The following is a 27,363-nucleotide window of genomic DNA, read 5'->3' on the forward strand; positions in this document are numbered from 1 at the left end:
ACATTGCCCCATGCTCGGGCCTGGGACTGGAGCTGTCTGATGCTGTCCCCACGCCTGGGAGTTGGTAAGCTAGTGACTCTCATTCAAGCCTCAGATCTCAGAAATCAAAACTGGACTGCAGGAGCTACTGGACTGTTTCCTCACCCCTCTGCCCCACACCCCGAGAGACTCCTGTACACAGTGTTGAGGTACTATCATTCCTTGACATAGGAGGGTCTTCTATCTATCTGTTGCTTTCATTGGTTAATTAATAAAGAAAACTGCTTGGCCTGATAGGTCAGAACATAGGTAGGCGGGAAAGACAGAAAAGAATTGTGGGAGAAAGAAAGCAGAGGAGGGCATATGCCATGAAGCTCCAGCCCAAGATGGACATAGGTTAGAATCTTCCTGGTAAGCCACCACCTCGTGGTGCTACACACATTAATAGAAATGTGTTAATCAAGATGTAAGAGTTAGCCATTAAGAGGCTAGAGCTAATGGGCCAGGCTGTGTTTAAATGAATACAATTTGTGTGTTGTTATTTCGGGTGTAAAGCTAGCCATGAGGGAGCCGGGTGGGACGAAAAGCAGGCCTGCTTGCCTCATTACTACAATCCCTCCTACAAGACCAAGGTCAATTACCTTCCTTCAGACCTTGCTCCCTCCCCACACCCTACAAACCAGAGCTGTCAAGTCAATCCTGGGTCTTCAGGGCCTGGAGTTAAAGTCCATCTTACTGCATCTTCCCCTTTTGCACTGTGGCTCAGGCTTTGGAAAGGTGGCACTTGGTGCCCTGAACAACTCACTCCTGGGTCAGGGCCAGGGCTGGGGCTAAGAGGCTCCATCTTTAAGAATTGAAGCCATAGACCATGTTCTAACATCCAATTTAGGCTTTTAGAATCCTGTTCTCTACAGGTTCTATTCATAAGCTTTCGGCTCTCAGACTAGGTCTGGAGATGTACTAGGAAAGAACGATTCCCAGACTTGAGTAAGCAGAGTTTGTTAGCTACATCATGATCAGAATAGAAAGGCAGTGAATGGTGTGGCACACACTTTTAAACCCAGCACTTGGGAGGCAGAGGAAGGCAGATCTCTGTGAGTTTGAGGCCAGCTTGGTCTACAAAGCGAGTTCTAGGACAACCAGGACTGTTACACAGAGAAACCCTGTCTCAAAAAAAAAAATGGACCCTGTCCCCTGCCCCCCTCCACACACACACACACACACACACACACACACACACACACACGCTCAGAACATGTGAACTGGACACTCCCACCTGCTGAGACATATTCTTCTCTTGGTCCGTGTCCCTCCGATGTTTCATCACTGGAGGAGCTGACATCAATCTCCGCTTCACAGAAAAGCCAGAGAACTTTGTGGGAGACTTGTGTGCCCACTTTTGCACATTACTGACTGGGGAGGTATGGGTGTTGTCTCTGCACTCCTCTGCATCCTTTACCTGTGCAGAGAGAGAGGAGAGAGGGTAGCTCCAGAAACTCCCCCACAAGTGGGAAGCTCTGGATCTCCTCAGCCCAGTGCCAACGTCACTGGCCCTCCAGGAAACACAGCATAGCTTTACTTCCCAGAAACTTCGTGCCTTGACAGGTCTCAGACCAAGGCTTATAAACCCACCCCTGGACCTACTGATAATACCCTAGGCAGGACACAGCTCCTGAGAGGAACTGGGTTTCCCCACGGGAAAAAAAAAAATGGACAGTGGTTTCCAAATATTGACTTAGTCACTTTTAATCTTGGGCAAGCCAAGTACAAACTAGATAAAACTCTTGAGCTGTCTTGGAGGATGGAGTGCCTACCCATCAGCACACCGGCAAGGAGGTGACCTCTAGCAGCATTCCTGCTTTAGGTTACTACAATGTAGCAATTTAGAGACTGTGTGTGTTTCCTACACCTCTCTCATGAGCCTGGAGAGTGTTGTATGACACTATTGCCCAAGTGGGGAAGATGTGGGCAGGACCTACTGCCAACCTGATGGGACTGGGAAGGGCCTAGACGAGTAAAAACCATATCTGGGTGCGTCTTTGAAGGTGTTCTCAAGGAGAAAACAAAGGGGGAAGATCCACCCTGAATGTGGGCCCAGCTGTAACAAAAGAGGAAGACCATTTCTCTGGTACCCCTGTTTCTGCTTCCTAGTGGCCCAGATGTGAGCTACTCCAGTGACCTGGCCCTCCTGCCACGGTAGACTCGGAATCTGAAATTGCGAGCCCTTTTCAGCTGCTTCTGCTGGCTGCTTTGTTACAGCAGTGAAGAGTTACAGTGGGCTGTCTTCAGGAGGAAGTAATCTGTTGAAAGGACTGAAAAGGACAGCCTAGCACCCCCAGGCCCTGGAGTCGGACTGTCATGGTCTAGATCCACCTCTTCTTGGTCATAGACCTTGAGAAAGGTGACTGACCTCTTAGTGCCTCTGTGCCCTGAGAAAGGTGGCTAGCCTCTTCATGCCTCTGTTTTCTGTCACATGGAGATGTTCAAAGGAGCTACTATCTACTATCCTAGCTACCAGTCACCCCACACACACATTCCAATATGTCTCCATCTCTCCCTCTGCTCCCAGGATGCTCTCTCTGCCCTCCCTGATTCTGGCCCATAGCCCAGACAGAAATGAAAGGATTGGAGTGAAAGCCACCTGGGAAACTGGGAAAGCACAAGGCATTGTACCTTCTTCGGCTGTAAAGGCAAGGGGCTCTCGGAGGCATTGAAATTCAAGATGGGCTTCAACATGCTGACATTCCAGAAGAGGATGTCCCCATTGTAGGAAGCGGTCCCAAGGAACTGGTTCTGATACTTGGCCATGCTCAGGACATCCTCTGTGTGGTAGGTCTGCCAGTGGTAGCAGGAGAGTACCAGCTTGGTCTTCTGGAACCTGTGCACATGGCCATGGGCAAGAAGGGCAAGAGCTCACAGGCTGCAATGCTTTGGGGAAATCACAGCCTTTAGAATTCAGAAGCCAACTCAGAGTGGCCTTGTCTTGGGGATCCGGGAGCTTGTTTAAAATTCCCACTGATCTAGGTACCCACTATATGTCAAGCATAAAGGCTCTGCTCTTGGGGTTTACAATAATGAATCTTCATTCATCCCCGGAGTAAAGATTCAGGTTTAAACAAGAAGAAATGATAGTTGTGACCAGGCCTCCTGTAACAGAAGGGAACTTGTACATGTTGGTCCTTCCTCCTGGAATGTGTGTCCCATTCCAGGTACTTCCCTGGTACCCCCTCCAGCTCATAGCTCACCCTGGGCCTCCTTGGCTAAGCTGCTCTTGACTACTCCCCAATACCAAGGATCCTGCTCCTCCACAGGAAGCCTGCTCTTCCCCCCACAGCAGTCAACATGCTTTATAAAGCAAATTATTGCATTATCTAATAGAAACATACTCAAAATTCCTGTGTTAGAATCTAATAATCCTCAAGTGGAGAATGGACCTTGGGGAGGACATCTGGTCAAGAGGGCAGACGCTTTGTTGATGGTGTGATAAAGAGACCGAAGAGATCCTCCACCCTTCCTATCACAGAGACCACAGCAACACGACCCTTTATAAATAAGGAAAAGGGCCCCGCAAGACTCCACAATGCTTTTGCCTAGGACCTTTTAGCCTTTATAAGTGTAAGAAATAAACCTCCATTGTTTATAAGTCACCCGCTCCGTGGCATTACACTGGGGCAGCCTACATGGCTAAGGTAGAAACTACACAGAGATTGAGGCGCTGCCGTAACCGATAACTAAAACTATGCAGGTGACTTTGGAGGTGGCAGATGGATAGAGGTTGGAAGAATTCTAATGCACATTCTAGGTAAAGCCTACAGCGCCACGTATGGGTCATCGAGGATGGTTCCAGTGAGGGCATAGGAGGCTCAGGTGAGAGCATAGAAAAGGGGAGAGCTATAAAGAAAGGCATGCTGGAGATGTAGCTCAGCTGAGAGAGTACGCACCTAGCATGTGTGAAGCCCTGGGTTTGATCCCAAGCACCGAATAAACCAGACCTGGTGGTAACAGCTGTAATCCCACCGCCAGAGAGGCAAGAGGATCAGAACCTCAAAGTCATCTACATAGAGAGTTCAAGGTCAGTGGGGGCTTCAGGATAGAGAGGGAAACAGAGCGAGACAGAGAAACAAAGGTGGGGGGGAGCTGGAGATGGAACCCTGGCTCAGCATGCACTCTACCACAGAGTTACTCTCCCAGCCCCAATCTTTTTAAAGATGACCTAAGCCATCCTAAGTTGCTGGGAACAATATGGATGATAATGACCATTATGATATCTCAAGTAGAAATGAGGAACATGCTACTGAAAACCGGAGGCAAAGCCATTCTGGGTACAAAGTGACAGAGAACTTGGCTGGATTGTGTTCACATTCCAGTGTTGTGGCAAGTAGAGCTTGCAAGCCATGAGACTGGGTATTTATGTGGCTGGGGAAATTTCTAAGAAAGACATTCAAAGGTGTAGATAGTTTTCTCCTGTTTATAGTAAATTCTAGAAGAGAGAAATAATTTTAAAACAGAAATGTTAAGCAAAGGGGAACAAAGTCTGGGGCTGTGTCCAATGGCGGAGTTTTAGTCTAGCATTTATGAGGCCATGGTTCGGTTCATAGTACCAAAATGGGATGGGGGTCAGAACTTAAGATTTGAGATCTTCTCTTCTCAGCCCTTATCTATTGGAAGAAAAGATGAGCTATGGGGCGTGGTACGGACTGTGAGAATACCGAGGGTCAGTCATGTGACAGAAGCTGTGTGCTGGGCTCTAAGACAATGGATAAATGACTCTAAGAGCAATTCAGGCATTTGAACTATCCTTCGTATTGCACAAGGGTTTCATAAAGGAGACCACCAGTCCAAGTTAGACCTAAACACCCCTTCCATTCAGCACCTCACTTCATAGTCTCTCATCTCACACTCTGGTATCATGTTCTTTTTTTTAATTATTTATTTATTATGTATACAATATTCTGCCTGTGTGTATGCCTACAGGCCAGAAGGGGGCACCAGACCCCATTACAGATGTCTGTGAGCCACCATGTGGTTGCTGGGAATTGAACTCAGGACCTTTGGAAGAGCAGGCAATGCTCTTAACCTCTGAGCCATCTCTCCAGCCCCTGGTATCATGTTCTTTAGCCATGCCAGGCATAGTTCCTGAGGGCAATAGTATGATACAAGCTATACCAACAGAGATAGGAAAGCTTGGCTACATTCATCATCTAGATTCCAGTGGACAGAGCCATGGATTCAGGACAACAGTCCCAGACAGTCACAAGACCCATGCAGGGAATAAAACCATCACAGGGGCATGACCTGGACCCAGGGTCACCATGAGGGCATAGCATCCCAACGCTGTGGAAGCAGGTTATCTAAAGGTTTCAGCCCCTGCAAAACAGGACCTCCATCTCAGGAGCCTTGGAGGCAAGAAAGAGGATTATGTTGGTGTCTTAAGATAACTCAATGGATAAAGGCGCTTGCTGCCAATCATGATGACTTAAGTTCAATACCTGGAACCCACATGGTAGAAGTAATAGACTGACTCCCGTAAGTTATCCTCTGACCTCTGCCTATATGCCATGACATAGTTAGACAGACAGATGATTGAATGATAGATGTGAAATTTGTTCTAATGAGCTTTAGACTCATTTGGGATCTGCAGCTCATTTCTTCCCTCCTGCACCCGTTCGTCTGTCCTGTGCCCATCTCACTGCTGGACTTTGGAAGTGCATAACAAGTCCATGTCATGTGTTTAGAGCCAAGGGAGAATTTGTCTCAGGATAAGTGGTACACTGGATCTCATCCAAATGTGACTTAAATATTTAGATGAGATTTTGGGCTTAGACATTTCAGTTGATGCTAACCAAATATCCTCAATGCCACCCTCAGCTCCCACCACTAGTTGGTGGCCTTGTCCCTCCGCCTTAGTTCTGTTTCTTGGGAAAGGCTTCAGCTCTGAGATAATTGTGTAACTCAACCATTTCAGGGACCAGTGTGAGCACATTAGGAGGTCAAGCCTTTAGAAGGTGGTGAGGTCATGTGCGTGGAGCCCTTGATGGTGGGATTATAGTCCTCAACCCTTCTGTCAGGTAAGTTTATAGGAAGGAAAGCTTTCTAGGAGCCAGGAAGCAGGCCTTCACCAGAAGCCAAACTGGCTAGAACCTTGGACTTAGACTACCCAGCTTCTAGTACTGTGGGAAATAAAACCCTGTGTCTTGTAAGCTGCCAATCAATGGCATCTTGTTATAAGAGACTGAAGTGATTCCTCCATGGAATGAGAATATACACGGGGGCAGAGACTGTCACTTTTTCCATGACCACCACCAGCAGAAGGCACCTTACTACATGCTGTGTGAATGGATGGGTAGGTGCACAGTGGGAGCAATGACTTAGTCACTACTGCAGTTGCTGGGAAAGCTCAGGATGAGAAAAGCCCAAAATGAGGGAAGCCACCCGAAAGCCCAAGCCTCCCACTCACACTTGGTGCTCACACGAAATTGGTGATTCTCTTACTCCACCCTGTCACGTAGAATGCTTTGTTCATGTGGACAATTCCACTAATCTGTTGGAGATAAAGAAAACAGAGCGCTAGACTCCTCAGAGAGAACGCCTTTGGGTCCCTGATGCTTTCCTAAATGTACCCACCAGAAAGTCAAAACTCAATGAAGGCGAGAATTCCGAGTCAATGCCACATCAAGCTTTCAGAGTGTCTGCTAATTACCCAACTGAAGGGAGCCAGAGACCATCAAACCTGATGTATCTGAAAGAAGCAGATAATGTGGGTACCTATGTTCATTTACAGAAGAGATAACTGGGCAACATGTGACCTGGCTATGGTCCAAATACTGCTGAGAGGTCTAGACCAGTATTCAACCCCTTGCTCTGTGTGTGTGTGTGTGTGTGTGTGTGTGTGTGTGTGTGTGTGTGTGTAAACGGAGGCCAGACCAACCTCCACTGTAGTTTCTCAGTTAGCACCCACTTTGTTTGAAGGGAAGGACTCTCTCACTGAGAACTGTAGCTCATCCATTAGACTAGTCTGATAGACAGCAAACTTCAGGAATCTGCCTATCTCCACCTGCCTGGTGTTAGGATTAGAAACCCATGCCACCAACCCAAGTTTCCTATGTGGATACTGGGGGGTCAAACTTTTCCACAGCTGAGCTCTCTCCAACACCCTCACCTCTGGCTCCTTCTGCACAGGTTAAAGGAAGGTGGGTCAAGTTCCAAAGTGGCACTTACAGTTGACTCCAACCTACGCTATATCCGGGGGCTGTTTCTAGAGCCCTAGCAAGCACTTTCTAAATGTCCAGAAATGAGCTAACCTGGGCTACAGGAGGATTTCTGGTGGTTAGACAAAAGCCAGAATTCCTCAGGAACTTGCAAAACCATTTCCCATCTTCCCAAAGGAGACATTTCCCTGACCTCTGGCAGAAGAGAAATGTGAGTGCCTGTAGCACCTACCAACATACCAAATGCTGCCTCCAGGCTCCCCCAGTATCTCAGAGTCCCTGCTCTGCTCACATCCTAGCCCTTCTTGCTTCTCCAGGCTTCCCTCCTCCCAGATACCCATTTGCTGTCTATATAACAGCAACTTTCCCCTGCCTCCACTGTTCTCACTACATCCTCTTTCTCTTACTGTCTCTTACGCTCTAGCTATGCTCTGTGCTCTATCTCTCGCTATCTCATTATCTCTGCTATTCTCTCCCGCTTCCCTAGCCCTGACCGTGTCCAGTCTGCTGGCCGTGTTCAGTCTACTTCTTTCTCTCTCTGCTCCGGATTCAATGGCCCTGGCTGTTCTCTCTCACACATCTATAATAAAACCCTTAACCGTATCACGGAACCATCACATCAGCAGTTCCTTTACTGTACCCTTACATACACTTTCAAATAAGAATGAACACAGGAGCCTCCGAATCAAACACCCACACACACACCACTAAAAACACACCCCAAAGCTCCAAGGCACAGAAGAACAATATGTCCTTGCACATTTTAAATGCAACTGACATCTCTGGAACCCTCCCTAGAGACACTGCCTAGCTTTTTTTCATGCAGGAGGACCCAAGGGCCCAGGCAAGTTTGAAGCAGGCAGTATCACCATGCTGTACAGCCTCTTAGACACACAGAAAACTACATCCTAGAGCTCCCAGGAACTTGCTGGCTCCACCTGTCGGGCCCCACTAACCTCCACTTTGTCGTCGTTAGGAAAGGTCAACAGGCACTCCCCAGTATTGTAATTCCACATCTGCATCACGCCATCACGCAAGCCCGTGATCAGACACCGCTCCGACTCATCCAGGGCCATGGCAGTCAGCTCAGTTTGCTGGGCAACAGACACAGAGAACTCCATCCTCTTCTTACCCATGGTGATGTCCCACACACTCACCGTGCCCTGTAGGCAGCCACTCACCACCTGTAATTGGAGCACACAGGTGTCCCAACTCACTGCAGGGCAGTCCCAAGTATATCATGGGGCTCCTCCCTTTCACAATCCCACCCTGGCAACCTGTGCAGCACAGGCAATGCCTTAAAACAGACCTTCCTGGGCTCTGTGTCAAATGCTACTACTCTTTTTAAATGAGTCACTTTCACAAGTCTCTCTTAGGAACTCAAGCTCCCAGAAGAGACAAGAAAGTCACACATATAGTAAAGTTTGTGCAACACTGAAAAACTGGTTAGAACTTGGTGACTATGGAGGGTTAGACGGCTACAGATCTAGACCCAAGTGATCTTAAAATAGACCCTAGGCTATCTTTAGTTCCCTTAACAGCCACTCACCTCTTAATCCACCTCTGTGTCTGACAGAGCACCCTTTGACCTCTGAGGAAATACCCAGCAGACCACCAGCTTTTGCCGACCTGCAGCTGAGAACACCATCTGACAACAGTTTCCCCTGCTTTACGGCCACTCACCTAACTGAGGCTCTCACTAATGTACTGGGGAAATGCCTCAGGGCATGGCTGTCTTTTGTCCCATGATGATAAAAGCTCATGTAACTGCTTCAACATCAGAACACATAATTTGGGGGAACCTGAATCCCTGTTCCCAGACCACCATGATTCATATTTGACTCCAGACAAACTCTTCTTCCTATGAGGTGAGAACCATGATTTGCACCAACTCACTCATCACTCTCTCCAGAGAAGAGAATCTGTGGTATAGAGAAGGTGCTTGCCAAAGCACCTTTAGTGGGAACCAAAATGGGAGCAAAAAGGCCAAGCAGGCAACAGGTTCCTGGTGCCTCAGCAGAGAAGCACTGAAGACACAGCATGGCCGTGCACTCACTGCCTTCATCCTGTGAAGCTGCTTTAGAGTAGCAACCACATTCCCGCTGAGAAGAGCTGGGTGTGCTTACAAACAAAGACAATAAAACGCTGTTCTGCAACCCCAAAGAGCCCTAAGCCAGCTAGAGCCTGAGACAGTGGTGCTAAGAGCCAGAACCGGAGGAGAGCTCTGGCCAAGGCCACTCCTGCACAGACAGTCGCCCTGTCCACAGCCCAGGTCTGACAAGAGATGCCACTAGGAGTGGGCAGGAACCAGCAGCCCTTTCTGTTCATGTTCCTTATAAACATTCTCTGTGTCCAGAGGCCCTCCCCACAGTGAGGCATCTCCTCAGCACCAGAGGGCGCTGGCTGTGGTACCTTTCCCATAAGACACAGAATGCAGCTTCCACAAAACAGTACTCTGGGGGAGCTCACAGAGTGGGAATCTTGAGGGACACCTGCAGCAGCATCTGTTTCCGTGCTAAGAGACGACCTGAGTGACAGCACAAGGCAGGGGTACTCAGAGGGGTCAGCAATCCAGTGACCAGATGGGGAGTTCAGTCAGTTCCCATGACAACCAGTCTTCAGGCCACTTTAGGCCTACATTTTGGTGAAACCAGCGCTACAACCAAAGGTGGCACTAATGATTTCCAAAGTGCCGCATGAGCTGACTGCTGTTTGAACGCTGTGCCGACTCGGGCACATGGAGAGGTCTGGGTCCTGGACCTGTTACTGGCACTCTTCCCTGCTGCCGAGGCCAGCCTTGCCCACGCACCTGCTTGAAGATCTTGCTGTAGAGGACAGCACACAGGCCTGAGTTGTGAGTCGCCATCTTCCCTGTTTTCATGGGCCCCTGGGATTCCAGGTACCCTCTGAGGATCCCAATCTGTAGACAGGGAGGGGCAGACAGCTGAGCAGTCAGATGAGCTCTCCCTCTGTGACTAAGGCCTTGAGGAGAAACCTCCAACATCAAGACATCCTGTACCCCCATGAGGCTCCTCAGAAATTCAGAATTCCATTCCTTCTCTTACCCTGCTCCAAGGCCCTATTTCCAGGACTTGGAGTCCCAGTCCCTCTTGTTCCAAAAATCCCCTTGAGATCCAAATCCATGGTCCTCTCACCCTCTGAGTAGCTGAGAAGTCTCACTCAGGTGTTTCCTTTGTAACCAGCCTGGCAGACATGAAACTATTCTGAAGAGACACTTGTGGTTTCCACTCTGACTATGAGACTGTTGAAACGGTAGACTCAGAGAAGTGGGAATTTCCCCAGGACCTCATTCTGATAGAAGGACAGGTGCTAAGTGTGGAGGTGGGGGATTACTTAACTCCCAGAAAGTTAGTTCACATGGTTCTACATCAGACTATCTTACAGGAGGATACTGAAACCAGACAGTAATGGGCCAATGAGCAGTCTTCCTGGGACTGTTCAGATATGCACACCCTTGGCTCTCTATTTAAACTTGAATCTCACTTCAGGACCCCAAAGATGGACCTGAGGGGTTTGCTGAATCTTTGTTCCTCTTACCAATGTAACCATACTGAATAAATCTTCTTTTTCTGATTTTCTCTATCAATTTGACTTTTTGTTTGTTTTGTTTTTTGAGATAGGGTTTCTTTGTATAGCCTTGGCTGTCCTGGAACCCACTCCATAGACCAGGCTGGCTTCAAACTCAGAGACCCACCTGCTTCTGCCTCCTGGGTGCTGGGATTAAAGGTGTGTGCCTGGTTTTAATTTGGCTCTTTTAATTGGCTTGTTAAAGACCTGACTTGGGGCCAAGGTTGTGACCTCCAAGTCCAAAAACACCTTTAGGAAGCCTTCTGTGATCAGTCCAGCCTCAGGCTCAGTGGAGACTTCCCTGTGGTCATGAACCCTTAGAATCCAACACTTTCATATGGTCTTGTACTTTCTACTGAATTAATGCTACCTTAGTAATATACTCTCACGTCCCAACAAAGCTGGGGGTTAAATACTGTCATAGCCTCACTCAGAGAGTCTATGCTAATGCCCAGAATGATTGGAAACAAATTTCAAAGATCTGTTTAATTTTAAAACTACCAACAGTAAGTCCAGCACCCATCAGAGATCAGAGATGTAAGCCCTTTCTCTCTCTCTCTTTCTCTCTCTCTCTCTCTCCATAAACCTGCTGCAAAGAAAAGAGCCAGCCATGTGCACAGAAAGACATCAATGTCCCTTGACAGGGTGGTCACATGTGGGAAGTTCTTCTGCATATGTGTTGATTTTATTGGTTAATGAATAAAGAAGATGCTTTGGCCTGTGATAGGACAGAGTAGAGGTAGGTAGGAAACCTAAACTGAATGTTGGGAGAAAGTAGTAATGTTGGGAGAAACCATGTAGCCACCATGGAGACAGACACGCCAGAACCTTGCTGGTAAACCATGAACCTCATGGTAAAATATAAAATAATGGAAATGGGTTACTTTAAGATATAAGAGCTAACTAGAAAGATGCTTAAGCTATTGACCAAACAGTATTGCAATTAATATAGTTTCTGTGTGGTTATTTTGAGTCTGGGCAGCCAGGAACAAATGAGCAGACTCCATCAACAAAGCAGAGGTTCCTGCCACTTGTCTGTCACTGGGCTCCCACATGGTACCAGGTCTCACCATGGCTCTAGTTAGTCCTCCCCTCCTGCCATCCTTAAGGTCAGGCAGACCCATGGGTACCAGGCAAGTCATAGCTCACAGGCACTCTCCCTGACAGTTTTCTCCAGGGCCTTCCTGTCTTCCTGAAGCTGATGGTTACAACTGATGGGGCCAAAGGAGCATGGAGGAATGATGGGGAGTCTGAGGGGCGCATGTGTGTGGATAGGGTAGGAGCAGTGAGGGTGGAAAAAAGCAAGGCTGAGAGTTAGAACCTGCTCTCAAGGAAGCGCAAGAACCAGAGCCTCCCAGACTCCAGAGCCAGGCCAGCACAGGGCAGCCCCTGTTAGCTGGGCCTGTCCCTTGGACAGCACTCACGTTGTAGGTGGTACAGATGAGGCTTCTGTCTCTGTGGAAGTAGGCGCTGGTGACGGGGCAGTTGCCCAGGGTGAAGAGCTTCCCGCAGAAGGACTGGAGGCAGACATAGTCCTGCAGGTCCCACACGCGAATGTTCTGTAGAGAACAGGCAAGAGGCAGGAGGGTCTGCAGAAGCAGCCAGCACCCTAGGCCCTGGGGATGCCCTATGAGCAAGGTCACCCACGTATAAAATATCTGCTGCTATCACAGCCCCTTCCAAGAGGCTAAACTAATGGTCAGATAATCCATGTTCTCAGGGAGAGAGGGAGAACAGGACCTCCTTCCTCAGTTTTCCTAGGTATCTCTGTCCTGCCTGAACTTCTAAGCTCAGCAAGCTAAAGGCAAAGACAGCAGGCAGCCTGCACCCTACCTCAGACCTTCCCTTGTTCCCCCACTTCAGGCCACCTGTACAGTGACTCTCTTAGGGCTCCTCCCTGTGGGCCTTTGACACAGTGCGAGACCAGGGGCAGAAAGGTTACCTCTGTGTCTCGGACTCCTCCCAACACTAGCTGAGCTTTGTTAGCACCCCAGGGTCAGTGTCTCTCCTGGGGAACAGAGCTGGAGGAATGGGGGACAAAGGTATGCTCCATGAGGGTGACACCTTGTCCCTGGAGATGCTAATCAGGATGCTGGAGTTCTTGCTGTCCACGAGGAGGTGAGTCACTGATGTCTGATGTCCCTTCATCACCCACACAGGCTTTTTTGAGACCAGGGGGTTCCACAGGCGGATGTTGGGGTCATAACCACCAGTTGCTGGGGTCAAGAAATGAGTTATCAGCTACCAGGGCCTGCACTGGGACCTCCTTCCAGGGCCAGGCCTCAGGCTCCAGCCAGCGTTAGCAATTGAGAAGCGATCTGTCACTGGCCCTCTTGCCCTTTCCTCCCTACGTCCGTCTCTGACAGCCTGAGTCACATCCCACCTCCCAGCGATGTAGCTCAGCAGTGGAAGAAGCCAGAGGCTTGGGACTATATAGAGCCATGGCCTTGGCTCTGATCATCCCCAGGCTGTGCAGCCCCCACCCCAGCACTGCTTGTGGGGAACACAAAGATGACTTACCCAGGAAGTTCCTGTCTGGACAGTAATCAAAGCAGAGAATTCCTTTTTTTAAATTCAATGTTGATAACCTAGAGCAAAAAGTCAAGTGGCGGGACTAAGAGCAGCAGACTGGACTTACTTCAGGAGGGGAAGAGCTAGGTGCTTGATGGGGAGGGGTCAGTATCTCTTTGCCCATGAAGAAGAGAGGCCCCAGACCTGCCCAGTGCTCACCCAGCACTCAAAGCATAGCCCAGTGAAGTAGCAGATGCCCAAATCAGTAGCACCCACCCTTTAGGAAGAAAAAAACCCAAACATGAGAAAGTCTTTGCATTTGTAAAACATTTTATGTTGTTCCAAGAACAAACTTAACATGATTTTACACCCACCACCTTCAGGCAGGTATCCTTCAGGCCAAGATACAAATGAAAAACATTACAAAATAAACTATAAAAAAAGCAGGCCAGAGTCATTGGTGCTGTGCCCTCACTCTGTGCTGGATGTCATCTCATGGCCACCATATGCAGGCCTTGGGAGTGGCGTTGCCATGGTGTGTGAGAACACCACGATCAAGAGCTGACCTATGGGTCAGAAACCTGCCTGTGGGATGAAGGATGAGGACTCCACCCTGGTGGGCACAACAGGAAACGGCTCAAGACATCCAGGAAGATAAGGCAGGATGGCAGGGCTGCCAGGTCCACTCGCCGTCACACCACACCACATCTAGTCTAGGACCCCTTCGTTTCCATATCAGCCTTCCAGCTGTTTCCTAATCTCCAGTCTTGCTTTAGATTTTCAAGAACACATCCCACCCACCGGCAAGCCAGAGATGTGGGCCAATGAGAGGGCTTAGTTGATAATGATACTCGCTGCCAAGACTGATGATGGGGTTCAACTCCTGGAACCCACTCCATGGCAGAAGAGAACCAACTCCTACAAGTTGTCCTCTGAGCTCCACGTGAGTGCAGTATGTGTGCCACCATCCCTATAACAAATACATGTTTAAAAAAACAAACAGATGTCTCCATCTACACACTCATGTGAGAGAAACGTCCTAGAACACCAAGAGGACAGAAGGAATTACTTCAGACTGACTCACTCCTCTATGCACAGTCATGCCAGGACTCGGGAACCACTATGCTCCCTGCCTTACAGACCTTGTCTCACAAGAACAAGGAAATGGATAGGGACAGGAGGGACAGCGATCAGCTATGAGGAAGCCTGCAGGTGGAAGCCTGCAGGGGAAGCAATGGATGGCTTAGCAGAGGGAAACGGAGTGACTTATTTGGGACAGCCTCTCTGAGAAGGGGGCTGGAAGGCAGACACCTACAGAAGAATTAGAAACAGCCCGGGGGAGCATGCAGAGAGGGGCAAGGCTTCAGCCCCAGGGAGCAGTTAGTACAAGGTTATAGGGCTGGCGGAAGTGGTCAGAGGCAAGGTAGTGGGGAAGTGGACTGTAAAGGATGAGGTCTGCAGATAATTGTGTCTAGGGACAGCAGCCAGAGGGGATCTGGTGAGCACTGACAACGACTTCAAATAAGAGTCGATGGACAAATGAGGAGCAGAAGGAGGAAGAAAATGAAAAAGGAAATCAGGACTGCGAGGGATGCGATCACCCACTGATACAAGGGAACGGATCTAATGAGAGTTTACCAAGGCCAGTTGGACTGGGACTGAACGAGGACGCAATCCAACCAGATTCTCTGAATGTGGCCGGATTCTCTGAATGTGGCTGGCCCGGAGTCTTTCTGAAAAGCCATTGACAATGGCACTGGGACTTGTTTCCTCTGCATATACTGGATTTTGCGGATCCAGTCCGTCTGGATACTCACCTTCCTGGACCTGGAGGGAGGCGGGAGGAACTTGAACTTCCCACTGGGCAGGAAACCCTGACTGCTCTTAGGGATGGAGAGGGAGGAGGAGAGGGAGTTGAGGGAGTGGGAGGGTGGTGGGAGGAGGGGCGGAAATGGAAACTTTTATAATTTAATAAAATTACTAAAAAAAAAAAAAAAAGAGTCGATGGAAGAAAGGGAGAAATGAGAAAAGAGAAAGAAGGGGAGGCACGGTGGGTCAGTTACATACTCCACACCAGTTCTAACAGCCCCTGTCCCTGATCCTCTGCCAGCTCTGCTCCTGATTCAACCAACCACCTGAAGAGACCAGGAAAGGCCAACTATAATGAAGCTGAACCCTAGGGGTCCTGAGAGGCTGAGGGTGACTCTACAGGAGTCAGGTTCGGCTCTTCGAGTTTCACCTACCATAGTATTCCACAAGAGGCCATCAGATACCAGAGGCCAGCAGGCAACCAATAGTGCCATCTCCTGACCTGAGGTGGTACTGCATCAAGACAGAAGAGGCACGTGTGCCTCCAACCTATCCCCAAATTAAATAGTCCAACCTCTCCACCTCCACCCATGGCCGCCTTCAGGTAACTACCATGCATAGCCTGAACTATTGGGATAGCCTTCTCCATGGTGGCCCCACCTCTTCCTGGCCCTTAGACTTGAAGATATCAGTCAGACCCCACCATCCCTCTGCTTCAAACCATCTGCATTCTGATTCTAGAGGGTTAGAACACAGCATTCTAAGCACTTGGACTAGTGCCCAGGTGACAATAAGGAGTTGTGGATTTCTTTTATGTTCTTATGCATATATTTGAGATTTTTCAAAATTAAAATGTTAAGAAAATGAGATGCACTGGGCAGTGGTGGTGCACACCTTTAATCTCAGCACTCAGGAGGCAGAGACAGGCAGCTCTCTGTGAGTTCAAGGCCCGCCTGGTCTACAGAACAAGTTCCAGGACAGGTCCCAAAAGCTACAGAGAAACCCTGTCTCAAAAAATTTAAAAAAAAAGAAAAGGAAGAAAGGAAGGAAATGAGGGAAGGAAGGAAGGAGGGAGAGAGGGAGGGAGGGAGGGAGAAAAGAAAAGCAGAGCAGAGAATGATGGTACACGCCTTTAATCCCAACACTCAGCAAGCAGACACATCTCTATAAGTTAGAGGCTAGCTTAGCCTATATAATGAGTTCCGGATCAGCTAGGGCTATACAGTGAGACTCTGACTCAAAAACAAATTTATTAAAAAAAAAAAAAAGAAAGAAAGAAAATAAAGAAAAAATAAAACAAGAGAGAGCTTGGGTTTAAGCTCAGTGATGGAGTATTTGCCTCACAAGCACAAGACCTTGGATTTGGTCCCCTGGCACAGGGGTAAAACAAAACAAGAAAACCAGATATGGTAGCTCATGCCTAAAATCCCAGCACTCAGGTGACAGAAGCAGGAGGATGGCAAATTCAAGGCCAACCTGAGCTACACAGCAAGATTTTTGTCTCAAAATCAAAACAAACAAACAAAAAACATGGAGAGAGAGAAAAAAAAAAGAAAGATGAGAACACAAGTGAGCAGAAAGGAGCGGAGGGCCTGGGGCACAGTGGGCCTCTGGGCCTGCGCATCGAGAATGGGAAGATGAGGAAGGAAAGGAGGGCAAGGCATCAGAAGCAGCCTCCCGAGACCACAGTGAGGTGACCCTCTGGCCTCCTGCCATCAAATGCAATGAAATAAAACACTCCTAGAAAGAAGGAAACAAAGCGTGTTGGAGCTGTGTCTAAGAACAATGCACGCGCTAGTGGGGGGTGTCCTGCTTCTGTATTGTGGCTTGTCATAGGAGGAGAAGACAAACCTTTCTGTACTGTGGCTTGTCATAGGAGGAGAAGACATACCTTTCTGTATTGTGGCTTGTCATAGGAGGAGAAGACAAACCTTTCTGTATTGTGGCTTGTCACAGGAGGAGAAGACAAACCTTTGTGTATTGTGGCTTGTCATAGGAGGAGAAGACATACCTTTCTGTATTGTGGCTTGTCATAGGAGGAGAAGACAAACCTTTCTGTATTGTGGCTTGTCATAGGAGGAGAAGACATACCTTTCTGTATTGTGGCTTGTCACAGGAGGAGAAGACAAACCTTTTGCCACCTAAATAACTTATTTTGCAGTTGACGAGTTGGTTTTTTTCATTTGTCTTTACTGTGTGGTATAAAATATGTCACACAGAACATTCTCCACTCAAGGACTCCCTGAGGTCTGGGGGAAACTGAGGCTCCCAAGGTAAAGCCACTCACTTTCACTACTCCATTTACAAATGTATTTTGAGCCCAGCTAGTGGCAAAGGCCTGTAATCCTGGACCTTGCAGGGTGGAGGCAGGAGGATCAGAAGTTCAAGACCAGCTTCAGTTAAATGAGACCTTGCCTCACTTGTTCCCTTCAAAACACAGAGACAAAAGACAAGACAAGCCTTTCATCTGTCTACTTAACATAGCCTGGGGTTGATGTGGTTTTGTTGCTTGTTTTTAATAAATTTGTCAGTAAAGCAGGTCTGCTGGAGCTGGGCAGGCAGTTCAGGGGGCAGAGGACTTGCCACACAAGCATGATGGCCTGAGTTTGAATTCCCAGACACCACAGAAAGTTGGGCATTGTAGTACACATCTGTAGTCCCATCTTTCTATAGCAAGCTATGATACAAAACCAGGAAACCCTTCAGGAACTCACAGGCCAGTCAGTCTGGTGGACACAGTGGTCATGGTCAACAACAGAGAGACCCTGTCTCCAACATTGGAGGCTGTCCTCTGGCCTCCACATGTGCACCAAGGCATGTGTTCCGTCCCCCAGACCACACACACAGAGCCCACGTGCTAGGTCCTACATCCACTGTCAGCCTACGTGACCCAGCTCAAGCCCCAGGACAGTGTATCCTCTCTCATCAGGGCTATCCAGGGCACACCTGCTGCCCACCTCCCTTCATCAGGTACTCCTTACCTGGGTTTCTCAGGGTCTTTGACTGGCAGGATTGTCAGCACCAGTGAGGACCTCTCAGAGGCTGAACATGAGACCACCACATTCAGCTGGGGGACAAATCTGATCTGGTGACACCAGTTGGGGTGGAGACTCTGGGAGAAAGAATGGGTGTAGCAGGAGACTTCACAGGGACACTTGAGTTCTATATCCTACCCCTGGAACTTAGCCAAGGCCAGTGCGGAATGGGACTGAAGATCACAAAATCTAAGGCCCTTGTCTTAGCAACCACAGCTTGGACAAAGTGATGTGGCCCATAGTCCTAACCAGGTCCCATGATCAGGGTGTCTAGTCCATCCCTGTCACCAAACCTACCATCACCTGGACTCCTGTGTCCAAAGAGTCTCTTAGGTTTAGAAGCCACAGACTAGGCTCATGATAATGTCATTCCTTCAAGCAGGGAGAAAGGTTGTACTCAAGGGTGCCTAAGCCCTATTCTGTCCTCTACTAGCTGCCTCCTCTACAAGAAGTCTGCATTTCTGGGCCCACTGCCACCCTCTGCATTGGTCAGAACACAATAGCTTCCAGGATCAGGAGGGGCAGAATACACTCTCTACCAGGACTGCAGCAAGAGGGAGATAGCACCCAGAGGGCAGAGAAGGCGGGCTGGCCCAGGCTCTGACTGGCAAGATTTTGTCAATGTGACACAAACTAGAGTCAGCTGGTAAGAAGGAGCCTCAGCTGAAGAGTTGCCTCCATCAGACTGGCCTGTAGTGATGTCTATGGGTCGTTTTCTTGATTAATGACTGATCTGAGAGGGTTCAGCCCACGGCGGGTGGTGTTAGCCCTGGGTAGGTGGTCCCGGGCTGTATAAGAAAACAGGCTAAGGAAGCCACGGAGAACTAGCAGCCCTCCTCCATGGTTCCTGCTTCAGCTCATGCTTGAGTTCCTACCCCGACTTCCCTCAGTGGTGGTCTATGATGGGTACGTGTCAGCCAAGGAAACCCTTTCCTCCCCAAGTTGCTTTTTCTCAGTGTTTTACCACAGCAACAGAGAGTGAACTAACACATCGTCACTGTGGACCTAGCTGGTACCTGTGCTTAGCCTCCCAGCCTGGAGATTTCCCTCCTGAGGACAAGAAGAGCAAGGATGGGCAAACAGATACGATTATCAAACATGCCTTAAACGTGCAAGCCCCTGGGTTGGGTCTAACGCCTCTATTTCCTCTAATTTCTGTCTAACGCCTCTATTTCCTCTAATTTCTGTCACAATAATGGTATCTAAGCCAAGGCACTGAATGAGGCCTGGGATGCTTAGTAACTTCAAGGGCAAGCTTCATCCTAATGAGATAACCACAGAAGAAAAGAGGGGAAGGAGCCAAGTGTGGTGGTACACGTGGCAATCTCAGCACTTGGGAAATGGAGGTGGGAGGATCAGGTGTTCAAGGACAACAATCTTGAATCCAGACTTGAGAAAAAGAAAAAGAAAAAGAAAAGAGGGGGAGTAATGTGGGTACTGCTTCCTGTGACATCATGTGCCTGTTCCTAAGATGTATCCAACTCAGATCTGCACTGAGAGCCTCATTCATTCATCTGTTCCACCAATGTCCCAGAAGTCACTGGACCCTGTTTTGGGAACAACTGGAGACTTTGTCTCCAGAGACCACAACCCACGAAGCCCCTGTCCTTGAGGTGCTGTCGCTGTGGTGAGGCTAACAGGACCAGACCAATAGGTTGATAATTCAAAGTCGGGAATAACCTCTTCCAGGGACAGGGCTAATAGAGGCAGCCTCCAGGCATTCGGAGAAAGCTACTTAGAACCTGAAGTGTAGGGGTGAGAGATGAACCAAACAGATCTCTGCAGCATGAAGGAACATGTGCCAAGGCCCTGTGGTAAGAAGGAGTTTGGGGAGTTCTAGGGTGAGCAAGGGAGCCTGTCTCAGCAACAAATGAGAAGAACGGGGGAGCAGCAGGACATGGGGATGTAGCTCTGTTGAGATAATGTTGGCCTAGCATGCTCAAAGCCCTGGGGTCAATCCCCACCACACATGTGATGGCATATGCCTGTAATGCCAGAACTTGGAAGGTAGAGGCGAGAAGATCAGATACTCAAAGTCAAATTTGGCTACACAGAAAGTCCAAGGCTAGCTTTGAATACATGAGACTCTAGCTCAGTTGCAGGGAGTGGGGTGCTAGCAATGGAGTAAGCCAGAGGCTTATCAGCTTGTGTTTGATGCTCAAGTCAAAGATTTGAGATTGCTTCAAGTATGATGAAAAGCTGCCGGGGTGACATGACTATATTCTAAAGTAGATTCCCTCTGGTTGCTGAACTAAACAAACACTTCATGGAGAGAGAGGGGGCGGAGAGAAAGTAGGGAAACCAAACAGAAAGCCAGTGACTGTTCAGAATAAAGGTGATGTTTTCACTAACTCAGAGAAGCCAAGGAGGCTGTGAGAGAGACGGGGCTAGCCTTGGGACACACCTGTATCAGGAGCTGTTCAAGAAGTGGATGGGATCCAACAGCTTCCTGCACTCTGTCCTCAGAGGCCAAGGCCCCAGGGGCTGAGGCTGAGCTGAGAAGGTAAATCCATTTGTGACATTGGTTTTTGAGTAGAGTATGTGGATAATGGCAGACTAAGGAAAGACACACTTACCTTCATTCGGAAGCTCCTATACAGAGGGGACTTCTCATTTAAGAGTTTCCGCAAGGAAATATTGATCCGGTGATCTGGCAGGGAAACAGACTCCACATTAGCAACCTCTCCTCTGCCAACTTAGAGGACATTTTCACATTGTGCATCCATGCTTCCCAGAACGCCAACCAGACAGCCACTCATTGGAGCCTCATGTGACTTCATGAGCTCGACAGAGCTTCCAGCTGTTTCCCTTCTGCCCAGCATGGCCCTGCAAGCCCAGAGTACAACATTGACCAGCTTCCAGGGGCTATGCACTCCCAGGCGCTGCCATCCAAACAAGAAGGCTCCCCATTCATGTGTTCCAAAGAATGAACAGAGACTTTAGGTTGTATTCACTCTGAAAAGTGATGCACTGGGGGCTTGCATCATGCCTCAAGACACATGGTCTCCTTGGCCAGAAAGCAAAAGTCCCAAGAAGTACAGGGTGCAAGTATGTACCATGAGCAAGCAACTGCTACATGCTAGGCACTGCCCACACCCACTGCCCTGCCCTTGTAAAACCACCCAGGCAGCAGCAAATGAACACCCAGGGAGAGCAAACTGATAGAGATGGATGATGAGTCAGGGGTGCCATGTGATGCCTGCAGTAGGGTCAGGAGCTGTTCAAGGAAGTAGGTCAGAAATGCTGGTCAGTTTGGCTTATGTCTGAAAGCAACTCCAAGGACTCATGGAAGAAAAACACTATGCGGGATGTGGAGGCAGTCTGCTCAGGAGTAAAAGGAAACTTGCAAAAAAGAAAAGAAAAGCCCTCAGGCTGAAGAGATAACTTGTTCCCGAAGCTGGAGACAGGATTTCTGGAGCTTGGTGAGTCCCAGGTCCTACTAACAGACCCTGTGTCAAAACACCAGGTGGACAGTTCCTGAGGAATGAAGCCTGTTGTTGGACTCCACATACATGTTCACATGTGCATAAGCATCCATAAAATACATATCCACATATATACATGAACACACACATGCAAAGGAAGTCCTGAGCCAGATGGCATGTTACTTGTGGCTGATAACAGGGAAGCTGCAGCACAAAGAGTCTACTGCGTGTCTTTCTCACTAGACTCTGAGGTCCCGGGAGGGTAGAAAGATGCAGCCTCTAAACACTTCTACGTACCTAATGCTCCCTCATTCTAAGCATCTTATAGCAGAGCCAAAAATTAAGCATGGTTGTCCCTCTCCCCATTTGAATAGGAGACTGAGGCTCAGAAGGGATAAGCAACTGGCTTCAGGTCACCCAGAGCTAGGTGCATACTATTTAGCTTTGTCCGTCTCCTCTCGCATCCCACCATCTCTTGATATTTGCTCCCAGGCTTCCATCTAGTGGGTGGCCCTGAAGGACTCACGCCCACTAATCCCCTGCCTTGCTTCATTCACCACTCATCACAGAGACCACCATGACACAAACATGACCAGGGTGGGGCAGCACCAGGGACTGATGGGACAAGGACAAAGTAGAGTACTGGCTGGACGTGTAGCTCAGTGCTACAAAGCTTGTCTGACACACTCAAGGCTCTGGGTTCAGTCCCCAGCACACACACATGTGCACACACATACACACAACCCTTCCAGAACATCATCAAGCCAGTTTAGTAGGGGTCCTTGCCAAGGCTTGTGAACCCTTGGAGACCTCCACAGCTAGAAGTCCCAGCAAGGGCTGCTCTGGCATCCTGGATAGAAAGGAGGTCAGTTCCCTTGCAGGCAGGGCCCCAGGGTCCAGTACCACACCTAAGGTTCCATCCTGGATCTGATCCATCACCAGTGAGTCTCTCTGGAAGTCCCAGGTCCACGGCCTCTGCTGACCTTGTACCCTTTGTCAAAGAAGCTCTAACTTAAACTGACTTCCTGGGTCAATTTAGGGCATATCCCAGCAAGTGGTGGGAACTGGAGACTCTGGACGGGCAGCTAGGCTTAAGACCCCAGTCACACTCCCCAGCCTCGGGGCATATACGAGTAGCTTCAGCTCACTAAACCTCTTAATGGGCAGTAACAAGTCCCTGGGTCCTAGTTGGGGCTGGTGACAGGAGATGATGCATCAAGAGCTCAGGGTACAGCTGCTTACTGATGCCAGGTGCAGTTATTCACGTTGCTGCCAAGCCGGGTGGTCCCCTAGGTTCCACCACAGCCCACCTTATGACCTTGCCAATCTATTCTCACCCATCCTAAGATAGCACAAAACCAGGAAGAGCAGAAGCCCTCACAGTCATCAGATAGGGTCGCTTATTCTGAACCTCAGAGGATGCGTGACAGATCCCAGGGTCACAGTCAAGCACTTCACTCTCCCTGAGCAGAGGAAAATCTGCAGCCTTCGGTCCTCACCTGCAAAAGTTCCCACCTCAAAAGACTGTCCCTCACCTTGGACCCTCTGACCTTTCCTGTCACCATGGCTCTACCTCACCCAGTAGGCAGGGCACCTCCCCTCCAGAAGCTCAGAGTAGGGAGACAGGGAAGTAAGAATGCCTCAGAGTTGGGGGCCAACTCAGCACCCACAGCTACCCACTCCCGAGGCCTCAGCCCATTCTTGTGTCTTTTAGCTACCCCATTTGGAGGTCCGGGGAAGGATGTGTGGGTTGAACAGCCCACCAGCCACATTGTCAGACATGAAGATGACGACGTTGCCCTTGGTGTCCCCATAGCAGAACACACCTTTGTGATAGTCGGACCTGGGGAAGATGAAGATAAAATGCGCTGTGTCAGATCAGGACTGATGGAGCTGACGTAAGAATAAAGAGGAGACTGACCTCTACAGAAGCAGGCTGCCTTTAATCAGAACAACAAAGGGCAGCCTCTCCATCATGACAGTAGTAGCTATGTGCCAGGGCACCAGGGACTTTGGGTTTTTTAAGGTAGAAAAGGAGACTTTTGGGTAGGAAGGTTTTTGACTACAGATCTATATGCTGCTTTCCCAGGCCCATAAAGGAGTCCTTATCACTCTGGCATCCTTACCAGAAGTTCTCTTGGGAGGTCCTAATAACATGTTGACCCCTGGCCACTGGCCTCCCTCCTTCTGACTAACTGCCCACTGCTATCTCTGATATTATCAGGGTATCAAATCTTCCTGCATAGAGTTTCCCAGGCTGTTTGGGGCTGTTAGGCTATTAACTCTTCACTATGGAGCCTTCTACCCTACTACCCCTGTCCACCTTAGGGACAAGGACAGTTCCAACAGACTTCCAGCCTTGCTCTGGGCCTCTGGCCAGCAACCGGTTACGGCCCAGTCATCAGGCTCTGTGTTGACCACTTTTACTTCCCAGAGACCTCGGTGCGACAGGGCAGGTCTCTGCCAGCACTGAGTGGCGGGCAGGGTAAGAAGGGGAAGGCGGAGGAAAATAAGGAGAACTCTAAGGGTGGAGTGACTGAGCAAGACCCAAGAGAAGCAGTGAGGAACAATATGGCAATGAGCTCAGAGCCAGCTCCCAAGGTGCCTCTGGGGTCCCAGCCCCCTTCCCAGTGATGTGGTAGCTCCCAAGACCCTGTCTCAATTCCTGTGAGACTTACCAATAGTCCATGACCATGACACAGCTATCCAGGTCAATAAAGGTGAAGGCCCGAACACATTTGTGGTTACTGATATCAAAGAACTCTGGAAGAGAAAAGAGTGACATACAGAGCTGAGAGCCATGGCTCAGGCTTGAGAGATTCTGGTGGTAGCAAGCAGCCTCCCAAGCACTCCCTGCCACCTCTCTGGACCTGTAGTTCCACCCCTACAGCAACCAAAAACAGTAGACCCAAGCACAGCCACTCACCAAGCCAAGATCCAGCTACAAGATCATCCGGTCCCTACTGCAGCCAGAACAAAAGCCTAGTGTAGACCTAACCTGTAAAGTCATGTAGGATCAGACCCTCCACAGTGCAGTATATCTTATCTATCTGGAAGAGCACCTCTATGCCTCCTCCTGCCTGGCCTGTGGCCCCTGTCCAGCCACTAGGCTCCAAGCATGCCAGCTTTTTACCTCTCTAGATGCATCAACCTCGTGCACTTTTGGGTCCTGCCTCTCCCTGCTCTGTCCACCTTGAATACACTCAGAGCTCTTCCAGACCAGCTCCATGACCCCTTCTTAGAAAGGCTTCCCCCTCTTCACCTAGGCCCACTGGCATTCTTCCACCTGGCTGGCTTCCTGTCAATCTCCCTCACCACCTGATCTCTGTCTCAGGAGCTGCCTGGCTTGAGAGCTGCGTGAGGACAGGGAGCATGTGGGCTCCTCAGCCTCTGGCATGGCGCCCAGGGTCTGCTCCGCTGAGTGACTGTGGCTGTGATGCACAGATGAAGGGAATGTGGCCCCCGGGGCCTCCAGCAGTCCGGCCATGTGTGTGTCCCTGGAGGTGTTTGAAGCCCATCACTCACCACCCTCATCAGGGCTAGAGCTGGGAACCCAAGCAGATCAGAGACCAGGAGAGCTCACGGCATGCAGGTGCCTATGAAGAACAGATGTAGGGTGGCTTTGTGCAGGCTCACCCATCCCTCAGTGTCTGGAACCAGCCTGCCAGACTGATCTTCTGAAACATTACTTCCATCCTGCCCAAGAGCCTTCCTTGGGGCCCTGACACACAGCTGCTACTGACTTAGGAAGCCTGGCTCCTTCTGGCAGCTCTGGCCGCAAATCACTCAAGCTAAGGAGCAGTTTCCCACATTTGAATGACAGGCCCTTAAGTGTCTGCTTCCTACAGGCCCAGCCATCCCAGAAGGGTTGGGTTATGGGTCACAGAGCAGGGCTATCTGGGTCAAGTCTCATAGGTCAAGGTTCATGCTGACAGCCTACCATGTCAGTTCAATCAGCAGAGTTCAATGGTATGAGGAGCTGGGGTCAGGCTCTTGGGACTGCGGGTGAAGAGAGAGCTCCTACCTGCTCACACCCTTGCTGTTTTCCTGGCTGTGTCACAGTCTGTCCTCCTAATAAGGACAGCACTGGCTAACATATACCAAGCACCTCCCCTATCCAATCACTAACCCACACTCACCTAGAGATACAGAGCACTGACCCTGTTTTTCCTCTGGGTTGACTAAGGCCCTCAAAGGTAAAGTAGCTGCTCAAAGTCACACACCTGCTGAGTGTCAGGACCAGAGTTGAAACCTGGGCAGTTTCAGAACAGCTGCTCTCCAGCCTCCTGTCTAGATCTGCACCATGGACCATGGGGACACACATGAAGTCCTCTCCTTCATGATCTGGGACACATGACTACTTGGACCCTTTACCCATCTATCCACCTACCCAGTACCACCAAGCCTCTAGATGGCACCAAGCACTGAGTGCTTGGTGAGTGAAGCAGATGCCGTCCCCACTGCCCGAGCTCCAGGACAGAGAAGAAGGTAGACACCACAAACTCTAGCTGACAAGCATAAGATCACACTCCAAGGGGCTTGACAGGGATTTTTTTAAATATTTATTTATTTATTATGTATATTAATATATATTCTGTCTGTGTGTATGCCTGCAGGCCAGAAGAGGGCACCAGACCCCATTACAGATGGTTGTAAGCCACCATGTGGTTGCTGGGAATTGAACTCAGTACCTTTGGAAGAGCAGGCAATGTTTTCAACCTCTGAGCCATCTCTCCAGCCCATTGATGGGGGTTTTTTTGAGAGGCACCTGACTTGGACTAGGTGGTCATGGAAGGGTCTCTGGAGGAAGTAACACTGCTCTGGATCAAAGGAAGAGTAGAAGCTCTGGGGTGGGGAGAGGTGTGGGAGGGAAGATGGAGCACACAAATTGACCCACGGTACTCATTAGAGATGGCAAGAGAAGGTCACAGCATCCTCAGCACAACAAGAGGAGGGTCCAGTCCAAGGAAACCTATGGGCAGTAGGGGCCAGCTCTTCCTTGCCTCATGGGTCACACTAAGGTTCCTCCCCCAGTCTGAGCTTTGTGAAGGTTTTCTGCAGGGAGACATTTCAAAAGTCCATTTGTAGCCACTATAGTGACCTCCAGAGGAAGTGTGCTAAGCAAGAGGAGGCTTCAGTGCTACCCCAGTGACAACTAAAGGTGGCCTGGGCTAGAGGCAGCAGGACACAAGGGTAGAATCAAGCTGGAGAGACTGGTATGGGCTGTGATCTATAATTAGAACTGTTCAATACTTGTAAACATTGAGCATTCACTGAGTACATCTGCCTACAAAGAAACCACCAACACAAATGACCAACAACCAGTGCCTTTTACAGCACACAACACTTGGCAGGCCCTCACTACCCAACATTTCCCAGAAGACTCCTATTCATACTCACAGTTGCTCAGCCAACAAGTCTGTCCCAAGCGCAAATCTGTCACTTGCTAAAAGCTAAGGGCAGACCTGGAGAGCCCCAGGGACTCACCTATCTTCTGCTCAGTTGAGGCAACTGCAATGAGGTTCATGTTGTGTATATATACCATGTCGACAACCCATATCTTCTGGCGGGAGGACTGCTGGATCTGGGAGAGCTGGCAGAAAAAGAACAGAGACTCAGACCATGGACGATTGCTACCAGAGTGCAGAGGTACAAGGAGCTTTCCTGTCACACAAGACCCTGGGAACAAGCACAGTCCAGGCATGCCTCATGTCAGCTCTAAAAACAGGGCCTTGGCTAAATTCTTTATATGTAAAATGGTTCTAATAGTCACCCATCTTCATGACCCCAAAGACTTAAGGTCAGGCC

The 27,363-nt window shown here is 49.4% G+C and overlaps 1 protein-coding gene across 4 annotated transcripts in view; it reads right to left on the reverse strand.

Moving 5' to 3' along the window:
* Positions 1-27,363, reverse strand: part of Efcab8 (EF-hand calcium binding domain 8) — a 63,087-nt gene that overhangs the window by 20,521 nt on the left and 15,203 nt on the right. For all 4 annotated transcript variants that reach the window (XM_087911090.1, XM_087911089.1, XM_087911088.1 and 1 more), the window contains 13 exons: positions 27,043-27,148; positions 24,234-24,318; positions 23,274-23,398; positions 20,707-20,780; positions 18,077-18,207; positions 13,296-13,363; positions 12,840-12,991; positions 12,200-12,334; positions 9,997-10,107; positions 8,144-8,371; positions 6,450-6,520; positions 2,653-2,857; positions 1,256-1,438 (listed from right to left, as the gene is read on the reverse strand). In XM_087911090.1, coding sequence (XP_087767216.1) covers positions 1,256-1,438; positions 2,653-2,857; positions 6,450-6,520; positions 8,144-8,371; positions 9,997-10,107; positions 12,200-12,334; positions 12,840-12,991; positions 13,296-13,363; positions 18,077-18,207; positions 20,707-20,780; positions 23,274-23,398; positions 24,234-24,318; positions 27,043-27,148 — 1,674 coding nt within the window. The remainder of the gene's footprint in view (positions 1-1,255; positions 1,439-2,652; positions 2,858-6,449; positions 6,521-8,143; positions 8,372-9,996; positions 10,108-12,199; positions 12,335-12,839; positions 12,992-13,295; positions 13,364-18,076; positions 18,208-20,706; positions 20,781-23,273; positions 23,399-24,233; positions 24,319-27,042; positions 27,149-27,363) is intronic.

Source organism: Myodes glareolus, chromosome 10 (genome assembly GCF_982192425.1).
Source record: "Myodes glareolus chromosome 10, mMyoGla1.1, whole genome shotgun sequence".
NCBI lineage: Eukaryota > Metazoa > Chordata > Mammalia > Rodentia > Cricetidae > Myodes > Myodes glareolus.